The 10,726-nt window shown below is 39.7% G+C and overlaps 1 protein-coding gene across 1 annotated transcript in view; it reads left to right on the forward strand.

Moving 5' to 3' along the window:
* The first annotated feature begins 447 nt into the window (after window positions 1–447).
* The window catches only part of LOC106519019 (guanine nucleotide-binding protein subunit alpha-13), a 13,687-nt gene continuing 3,408 nt past the window's right edge, over window positions 448–10,726 (forward strand). The window contains exons 1-4 of the mRNA XM_014010495.1: window positions 448–817; window positions 2,260–2,486; window positions 5,212–5,262; window positions 9,149–9,349. Coding sequence (XP_013865949.1) covers window positions 535–817; window positions 2,260–2,486; window positions 5,212–5,262; window positions 9,149–9,349 — 762 coding nt within the window. The 5' untranslated portion in view covers window positions 448–534. The remainder of the gene's footprint in view (window positions 818–2,259; window positions 2,487–5,211; window positions 5,263–9,148; window positions 9,350–10,726) is intronic.

Raw genomic sequence — 10,726 nt, forward strand, 5'->3', positions numbered from 1 at the left:
CTATAAAAATCCACTCCAAATAGAAATTATTTTATAAAAATATATGTAAGCTTTAAATTTAAACATTGTTTTTCTTTTTTTGCGCTTTTCTCGTTCATGTTTTGAGGTGCGATAACGTGGGAACTAAAAATTCCTACATTTTCAATAACTACTGAAGGCACCACACCTAAAAGGGAAAACGGAATCAACCAATCAGAGAGCTACTTTCTCTCAGCGTTGAACCCGMGTGACGCAGTTACCAATCTCAACCAGTAGAGTGCGACATTTCACTATTTGTCTATTCGGATTTTATTTAAAATTAACTTTTAATTTTGTTTTTGTGAATTTAGTTGAACAAGAAGTGAATATATCCATTGAAGTTAACTTCAAATTGTAAAAAAATTGCGTCGCTACGACGCTGAGCGTTTGAGAGTGACGGTAAAAGGTTGCGCGGCGGCGGTACTTCCTGAGTTTAGGGAAAAGGGGCTTGGTCCCGTGCTCGCTCGCGCGACGCGAACGCGCAATGAAATTAGCATCGATGAAGTTTGTGCGAACATGGCGGATTTCCTGCCGACCAGGTCCGTGTTAAAAGTTTGCCTGCCCGTCTGCCTGCTCAACAGCGGCGAGGTGGAACAAACGCGAAAGTCCAAAGAGATCGACAAATGTCTCTCCCGGGAGAAAACGTACGTGAAGCGGCTGGTAAAGATCCTGCTGCTGGGCGCTGGCGAGAGCGGCAAGTCGACTTTCCTCAAACAAATGCGGATCATTCACGGCCAGGACTTCGACCAGCAGGCTCGCGAGGACTTCAAAAGCACGATTTACTGCAACGTTATCAAAGGTAACTTCGCTCCGTACGACGTGTGCTTGATAGTGCGGGACGGTGCCGCTTGTTTTTGGGATAGAAAAGCCCCGAGAAAGGCGTCGAAAATGGATGGAAAAGTTTCCACATCTGCTTTAGCCGAGAGGACCCAGATAAACAGTCTGCATCTGCTGTCGGCACACCCAACTGAGCCGGGCTTTAGCATAAAATGTGCTTCTTTAGCTTCCTCTTACTTTATATATATATAATGTAAATAATATATTTTAATATAGCTGTTTATTACAGTTTCAAAAAGCCTTAGGCACGTTTGTTTTTAAAAATATTTATTTGGTTCAATGGAGGGTAACCCACCAGTGAGGTGTTCCCGTTTGTACACAATGGAAAGTACCTTTACTCTCTGAACCACTTTAATAATGTTTCTTTACATTACGTTACCACTTCCATTTCTCCCAAACAATCAAACTTTAAAATTTAACACATAATTTGTTCTTTTTTTTAAAAAACTACATTGTCCCATAAAAAGTACTCATTTGGGCTACATTTGACAGTTATTTAATTGTACTAAATCCTCACTTAACCATATCAAYTACATTAAATATTCAACAATAAGACAGTAGAATGTCTGGGGCTTTTTCAGCTCCTTTTGTTCAAAACTACATGTTCACTAGCTACATCTGTAACAAACAACACACTAATAATTATCTTATAATGTTATAATAACAATCACAAACTTGCCCAACAGTTGACSGACTGTAATCGTGTGTTTCAAGCTGGGATTAAGTACTTTTACTCAAGTAAATAGTCACAGTAGCAATACTACATGGTCATAACGATTTTCCAGTCATACACAGATGTTGTCTTTTATAAAACTATACAAAACTAACTTTAAAAAAGTATTTTCTCTATTTAGTAAAGGTGTACTGATTAGTTTTTCTATTGCAGGGCTTTAGAAATCAGGGCAGCTAAGCTAATCAAGATGGCTAATCTACACCAATTTTATTCGTTTTATGTTACTTTTTTTGGCAATATGCATTTTTAATTAAACAAAATGATTGCCTATATAAAATAAATATATATTCAACTACCCTGAATGAACTTTGACACTGAAAAAGTGTTACATAATGGAGCATTGTTGCTCAAAAGACTCAATTGTGGGCAAAGCTGGTTGTAGCTTCCTTTTCCTTTTATGTCATTTGATTAATTATGTATAAACAGTCTGATTGCTGATGTTTTAAAAGTGGCCAATATTGTCCAAATTGCGTAGGATGTGGTATCTTTGCCCATAATCTGATGATAATATCAAATTATTCAGAGCATTTTAAAATCTATGAATGAACGTGTGAAAGGATGCTAGTCATATTTAAAACCAAATAAGTACACGACCCCAATGTGGTCCGTCTTCCTGTCAAATGTGGCCTGATTCTTWTTTTTTMTMGTTGATTTCGTCACTTCCTGTCCAGGTATCCGCGTGTTGGTGGACGCCCGGGAGAAGCTGCACATCCCGTGGGGCGACCCAGACAACCAGCAGCACGGGGACACCCTGATGGCCTTCGACACCCGCTCGTCCAAGGTGGCGAGCGGCAATCTGGACACGTCGGTGTTCCTGCAGTACCTGCCCGCCATTTCAGCTCTGTGGGCCGACTCGGGCATTCAGAACGCCTACGATCGTCGCAGGGAGTTTCAGCTGGTAGGTTGATGAAACAGAACAGAGATAAAAAAAGAAAGAAAAAATGGCTGAAAAGATAATGGCCCGGTTTTTTTTTTTTTTTCTGCCAGTTTGTGCTGATAAGAACTTTACATGCCTCTGGTGCTCGTTTCAACCTCAGTTCTTTAACAGAAAAAAAAAGCCTTCAGAGTTTAGAAAATGGCTGTGAAAACAGAAAGTGAAACTAATTTTTAATTCATCCTACCTTTTCCTTTCCTGTGTCTTTTAGCTTTTATTTTATTTATATTTTTGCACSCCTTGTGTTCCCTGTGTTGAGCGGTCAGACATGTGATTAAGTCAGCTTCCTGTTTACACCTCTCCGCCGCTGTTTGTATCTCTGCTGTCAGCGTGCACGTTTTAACGCCGTGACGTTTCCCACAGAGAGAGCAGCTGCGGTCMAGATCTGCTCACATGCCCTCTCTGAGACCTTCTAGTGCTTCTAGTTCATCTGGCAGCGCTTTTACAACCTGCTGCACTTCTGAAAATCACTAGCTTTTCCGCCTGTGGGTCTCTGTCGAGGTGGGGGGGGGCCCACTGTGGCCAGAACAAGAGACGCACTTCTCCAAGTTGCTTTCAATAATGAGCCAGAAGTTGAACGTTACAGTTTTGCACAAGGCTATAGCCTGTTCTCAGAGGGGTTTTCTTGGTTTCTTTCACTCTTGGCTTGTTTAGAGCAGATTGGTTTTCTTGCAGAAAAAGGAGGGGGAATACGTGTGATCAGAGCAAGAATGTTGATCTGCAGTTAAACAGCTTTATGCTTACCAACAGAGCCRAGGCTCTCCCACTCAGCATTATTTACACACAAACACTAAGAGTATCACACGCCTCACGTAACACAAGGACACGTATTCTGTACACGTGTTCTGGACTTAAACGTTTTTTTTTCCTCAGCTAACTGGTATAAAAGCATCAAATGTAGAAATCAACCAGGATCTCATTCGCTAATGAAAAATATCGGTTGCGGCCGTAGATGGTGCGTAAAAAGTGCGCATTAGCTGTGGTAGAGCTGGGTTTCTGAGCGGTGGGAAACCACAGGATGCAACGTTTATATCAGGTTTGTTTCCATGAACTGGTTTGGGGCAAARAAACTGGGTCATGTTTTGTCATCAGTAGGTGGCGCTACAGATGGCATTACACGTGTTTGTCTAAAAAATGGAAAAAAATAGCTGGTGCTACTTTTCTAGTGCCTTTTGGTCACTTTGGTTAGAGCGACATGTTTGGTTTTTCAGAACGGGTTTGCGTTGAACGTATTCCTCTCTTCTGGTGGGTAAACACAAAAACAAAATTTCCAGCAGCTTTTTCATAAACTTCAATAAGAGCGTTAAAAAGAAAACCAGACGTGTGCTCTGAGTGGTTCTCCCCTCCTTCCTCTTGGTGGTGAGGTTCGGTGCGTTTCCCTGCCAGCAGGTGAAACTCGTCCTGTTTTGACCGTGCCCTTTTGAGTATTTGCATCACAAATCACGTGTTCCCTCAGGCTCCATCGTAGTCATTAAAAATCTATGGAGAGCCTGACTGGCTTCTGTCACTTGCTGCGCTGTGCGTGTTTAACTTTAAAAAATAAGCTCAATATAAATCTGTAATGCAGAATCAATGAGGCCGAACTTTTCATTTGGTTGCACAGTGTTTCAGTTTTGCTTTTACAGTTTGCTAACATTAGGTGTCATCATGACTTGTAACAAGCTGGGATTGATTGCTCTTCTTGTTTCTCTTCTTCTTTTTTGATGTGGCTGATTCTTTTTTTTTTTTTTCCTTAATTATTTCAAAATCCCCAGTCCTCTCCGCTCTGAGCTCCTTTACTCATTCAAAACCAGGATTTTAGGACGCCCAGAACTAAAATTGCCTCCATAACGGACAAGGTAGCTCCCCTTCTCTCTGTCCTTCAGCGAACCGTCCTGCTCCTCCCTTGTGTAATCGTACCCATGCACACACATTCACACTCGCAGGTTTTTCAGGTCAGGTTAGTTTTTTTTTTATTTTAGCATCAAAAGGTGAGAAGAGCAGCTTACAATGGAGGGGAAATAACTGACACATGCTGCTGGCACACTCAACACTACGTCTGGCTCAATTTTTATAACGATAATATCTGTTATGTTGTATTTAATGCAAAGTACATGCTAAACAGCCCAGCTTTGTTTTATGAGTGCATAACTGCAGGAGCTCTGAGAGAGATGGCAGAGAAATTCAGTTTTTTTTTTTTTTTTTTGCAGGGTGGTTGTTTTTGCTTTACAGTATATTGAGCACGCAGAAACACACAGATAAACTCGTGTCATGGAATGCTGCTAAGACCTGGCAGCCCCGTGTCTGGACTTGTACGAACTGCACAAAAGCAGTGCCAGAAGAAAACCTTTCCTACACACACACAAACACACAGTCAAACTGTGCAACACTTCTTTGTACATCAAAGACACACTTACAAACACGTGTCACTTCAGCACCAAATAATTTGCATCCTGCTTCTCCTCGCCTCTGAGGCGGACACACAGTTTTGAGAGAGAAAACAAACAGATTTCCTGTGTGTGCGCTGCAGCCAAAGAGATTTTCTCTTGTGCCTTTCCAGTGCCTTGTTACCCACATTAAATGGCTTCTGCTAAATGTAGCTATAGCAAATTGTCGATGTGCTATCAATGCAGATTGTAGCTGTTATTGGTGACATGACAAAGTTAATAAATTATGTGGAATTAACATAAATTCCTCTGTCCTGTCCCAGGGCGAGGCAGTGAAGTATTTCTTGGATAATCTGGATAAGCTCTGCAAGCCGGTAAGTTGTTTCTTTCTGCTGTTATTGTTGTGTTCTGTTTTGTGCATGTTATAAGTTCATATCTCAACATGTCCAGACAACATACGATTAGTAAAGCAGCCAGATGTGTTGTTTGTAGGACATCGTGTTCATGTTTTGGCAGGGAAACGTCCATGAATGGACTGCTTCTCCATAAAGAAGAAAAAATTGGCTGTGACAGTTTGGATATTTCTGAAAGTCCAGAGGGACACTTTTACAGACATATTTTAGAGGTTTAAAGAAAAAATAGACTCAAAATGCAAAAATGAACTATTAGGTTTTAGGGCTGTGTATTGGCAAGAATTTGGCGATACGATACATATCATGACAGAGGGGTGACGATACGATACGTATATCCCGATATATTTCGATACTGTAAACAAGGCGATACGTTGTGATATTTTTGGTCCAAAAATTCTATTAAATAAAAACCTCTTACTGGGAAAAAAAAAAAAAAAAACGAAAAACCAAAATTCATTGTCTCAGAAAATTCTAATATAACATAGACATAATTTTGATACATTTAGCTGTGTTCTGCTCTGTATGTGTTTTTATTTTATTTGTTTCATATTTCATCCATGTTTTCAATTATTAGACTAAATTTGCCAATAAATAGTTTGAAAATATATTTTTTGCAGCTTTTTGTTTTTAATATTAATTTACAATATGGTCACCCAACACTTATAGCCTTTATGTTGTCATAAAGTTCAGTAAACAGATGATATGAAGCTGCTGCACAGAGTTTCTGGGATCAGCTGACCTGCATCCAGAACATGATTTGTATAACTGTGGGTCGAACAGCAGGGTAGGTCCCGAAGAAAACCAGTTAACAGCAGGGCAAGTCCTGAAGAAAACCAGTTAAGAAATTGAGAAGCTAAACGAGTTAAACCGTTTTTGAAGCGAAGACAGCAGGATAAAGTATATGGACTTTGATGCGATCATCAGCCGGACATTAGCAGTGTTTACATGCACAAAATTTTTTAATCGGATTGAAATGTATTCAGATTAAATAATCCGAATGTACTGTTTACATGGACACAATCCGATCATGAAAAGTGTTTACATGCACCGGAGTTTTATTCAGAATAAAAGTCCGGACATGCGCAYTGTTGTAAACTTTCAGCTCTACTTCCGTGTTACAAACGTAAACAACGCTCCTCTGTGCGCTCAGGACGGACCCGTGTGAGCTTTTAATAARGGTAGAGATGTCGTTACTCCTCGGTTGAGCTGCAGCCTACAGAGCAATACACGCTTTTTATTTTTATTTTTTGCAAAGCAACGTCTGCTGTTTGCCTCCTTTTTCATCTGTTAAGAGAGCATGGAGGAAAAGTTCTGCACGGTGCTGTGCAGCTGGAAACGCTGCTGTGTCACCGGGTGAATGAAAGTCAGCAGACATGGCACAGTTCAGTTTTCTACAATCAGAATAAGATGATCCGATTAAGTGTTTACATGACGCATTTTTATTCCGAACGGTTGTTTAATCCGATTACTTTTGTCCACATAAACGTAGCTATTGAGAGCAACAGACAGAGTTTTATGTCACGGGGGGAGTGCCGAGCTCGCTCGAGGTGATAGACTCATGCGCTATATGCGTAACGTGAAACCTGACTACAGTTGGAAAAAAAGAGCGCACAAAACACTTAATTTGTCTTAAAATACAGACATTCTGACAAATAAGTAACTGTTTGTAACCTTACCTCAGCTTAGAAGGCAGAGGGTGTCGGTCTTTTCTGCTCAGATTCAGCTATCGGAGCATGAAGCTAATGTTTACTTACAATGCTAATGCTCTCTTACTCTCTGGCGCTCAAGAGGTAGAGGAGCCAAATYGCTGGCTCACTGCTGCCAACTAGTGGTCAGAGGCTGAACTACAATACAAAAATGAATGGCAGGCAGGAAAGTTGACATTTTAAACCTTAATAAAAAACCGATACAGGGCTTTAGAATATCGATACAGTATCGGGAAATGAAATATCGCGATATTTCAGTMTATCGATATTTTCTTACACCCTTGTTAGGTTTACGGAAATGTTGTAAGTGGTATCCCAGTTGGTATTCTATCATTCTTTAAACCTGGAGCTGTTATGATTGTGAAAAGATGTTTGAATGGGCATTATGTGTGTAATATTGAAACTACTATAAACTAACATAAAAACGACATGAACTTTGTACAGACTTGAATAAATTAGTTGCAGCTTGTTGAAACAATGCCTAGTTTCTCTCAAACTGTGATTCAGTTAAAACCAATATTTTGTTGTTTATCTGCGACAAACTAAACAAAAATGATAAAATATAAGATTTGTTTTTTTACTTTACAAATAATGCTTAATTACGGACCAATTTGTTGGTACATTAAACAGACTGTTTTTATTTGCTTTATAATCATTTTAATCTTAATTAGTATCACAGGTGTCCTTGAGCTTTTAATCAGACTTTCAGCCCTGTTAATAGAGGAACAAACAAACTGGGTAATTTGTATTGTTGTAAGCGCCACACTGATCATAGAGCAGAGAYAGCAAAGCTCAGAGCTGTCTGAGGAGCTCAGAAAAAAGTTTGTTAAAGGTAAAGGTTCATCTGACCACCAAATCATTTAAAACGTATAGGTTTCACGAGACTGTGGCCAACCGCCCAAAATGTGGACGCAAGAGGAAATGCGACCCCAGGTTGATCAGATAAATAGTTTGAATGGTAGAAAAATGACTTTTGGGTGGTTTTCTCAGTTCTGCGTGTCATTTTCTGATTGCACCATCTGTCACATTCTGAATTATAATGAGATCCACAGATGAAAACCCAAGAGGCTCTGCTACTGACAGAAAAACACAAAAATGTCAGACTGGAATTTGCCTAAATGCTTGTTTACAAGCACCAAATTTTCTGGATCTGATGAGACAAAACTGAAGTTTTTTTCAGTCACATCCTGTAAAGTGCACCAACAAGTTTATCCTCCTCTGTAGATGTTTTCTGAAATTAGAGCACCCTTACGTTCATATATCTTAACTTTTAACAAAGCAGMATACATTTTACTACTTCACATACCTCAGTGCTCATTTCCTTTCACTTTAACATTTCGTTCAATCTTTATCACCAATATTTCTTGACATTTTCCCAGTACAAAGCCAAAGCTGAGCTATCAGGGTCCTTTTTTCTAAAATTGCTCACAAAAATACAAATGTCTTTACAGTTATGCTCACAAATATAAATACAGATGATATAAGTTATATTTAAAATAAATATTTAAAAAAGATGTGGACAATTTATAAGTATAAACGTAAAGATCTATTCAGTCAGTGCAGTACATTCATCCTTTACAAGATGTCGAACATTCACACTTTGGAGTGAGTGTATTTGTTCTTATCATGTGTAAAATAGGTGGTGTAGTACTTTAGTACAAGCTCTACAATGGRGATACTAATTAGGGGAATATCCAGCACAGTCTGGTCAGGATGTGGTTAAAATACAAGCTGATTGTTTAGAAAGCTGCTTTTGTTTCCTTAGAAATGTGACACTGGTGGAAAAACAAGAAAAGGATGGAGTGAATTTTATCCCACTTAAATGATTTATTTGTGAAGAAGCTCATGAAATCTTTGACAGACAGCTGTAAGAAATAGAATGAAACTGGTGGCTGTTTTGGATCTAATGTTGCCCAAACTCAGATAATAAACACCTCATCAGTAATCACAGCCTCAATCTGAAGTCATGTTTTTAGTGAAGACACGTCTCGGTTGGAGGACTGATTAGAAGATTACCGGTTTCCTGGCAAACCGTCTCCTATCTGTAAACGCTTTTTGTTGGTGTGTTTTTATTTAACTCGGCGTTAGTGTCGGCTTTTTAAACCGCATTCTGTTTGACTTGATTTTTGTCTTTCCCGCAGGATTATCTTCCCAGTCAGCAGGACATCCTGCTGGCCCGTAAGCCCACCAAGGGGATCCACGAGTATGACTTTGAGATCAAGAATGTTCCCTTTAAGATGGTGGACGTGGGGGGGCAGCGGTCGGAGCGGAGGCGGTGGTTTGAGTGTTTCGACTCCGTCACCTCCATCCTCTTCCTCGTATCGTCCTCTGAATACGACCAGGTGAACACAAGTTTGTGCCCCAATGCTATCACCATATACAGTAAATGTATTAGCTCAGCGCTACACATTCTCCTCTCGTCACTGAGGTCCTCCATCCACATGACAGAGAGGGGAACATAAAAATGACTCAGCCTGTAACTGAAAATATGGATGGAGGACCTCAGTTTAGCTTGTTGTCGCTCTAGTGCCGAGCTAATACATATAAGGCAACATAGTGTTAGCGCTAACACTAAAGCTAACAGGCTAAGCTGAGGTTCTTCTTCCATGAAGCAGCTCTGTTGTCCTCCAGCCATATTTTCAGTTSCAGGCTGAGTCATTTCTACCTTCTCCTCTCTGTCAACGCTCTCTGGTTTCATTTAAAAGAGTCGATCATCAGATYTTGTCCAAGATTAACCTTCAGGGTGGATAAAGCTCGCTCACACCGAGGACCTATCCACGTCATCATTTACCCAAAATGCTTCATGTGTAAATAAAATGGCTCCGTCCGTGTTAAAATATATTTTTGAAAATTTACAAGACTAAACAGCCTACAGTATTTTTGCAGTCTTTATTTACAGTTAAAATATATGTTTATCAAATAGTCTAACATTACAGCTAATCTTGGATCCCTTTAACTCAGTTAGGTTTACAGATATTGAGCTAAAGTTTGGTGTGGTAGTAGCAGAACTTCATCCTCAATACACACTGTGAGTGCACACGCCTCAAGCAAGACCTTGAAAATCGCAACACGTCTTTGCAGTCCGTGTAAACAAGGCAGGGATGTAACAATCCAGAATTGATTAATAATCGATTACAACTTCTTATGGGAAAAATTTTACAAATCTTTAGTTTCACAATTCTAAGGGTTCAATTTGCTCTGACAAAGCCTGGATCTGCTGTGAGAAGGTGTTTCAAGAAGTGAAAGTGATGTGTTTTCAGATTACAGACACACCTGCACGACAACTTCACAGATGGCTTGACATGTTTGACATGTTTCCAAGGAATGATTCCGCTTCCTTCCGGCAATTCTGGCACATAAATTTAACTTTTATTTTTCCCCCTCTTTCTTGCTGTAACTTTCAGTGGAATCCCACAACAGGTGCTTCCAGCTTCTCTTACCTATTTGCACAGCTATGAGTCAACGACGTGTTGTTGGTAGTAAACAACAGCTACTTTAATGACAAGGTTTAAAATGGACCTCTTCATAGACAACAGGATTTGTACTAAGTTTTCAGATTTTATGACAGTATTTTTATGCTGGATCTCAAGTATGTGTTGAGAATGATTCTGCCACTACCATAATCTACCTGTTTCTGTGTTTTCTAAGATCAATGGGCCTCATGCAAGAACATGTTTGTATTCTTATCCTAAATTTCTCTTACTTTTGTTCGTACGAAG

The sequence above is a fragment of the Austrofundulus limnaeus genome, unplaced genomic scaffold (assembly GCF_001266775.1).
Source record: "Austrofundulus limnaeus strain Quisiro unplaced genomic scaffold, Austrofundulus_limnaeus-1.0 Scaffold69, whole genome shotgun sequence".
Taxonomy (NCBI): domain Eukaryota; kingdom Metazoa; phylum Chordata; class Actinopteri; order Cyprinodontiformes; family Rivulidae; genus Austrofundulus; species Austrofundulus limnaeus.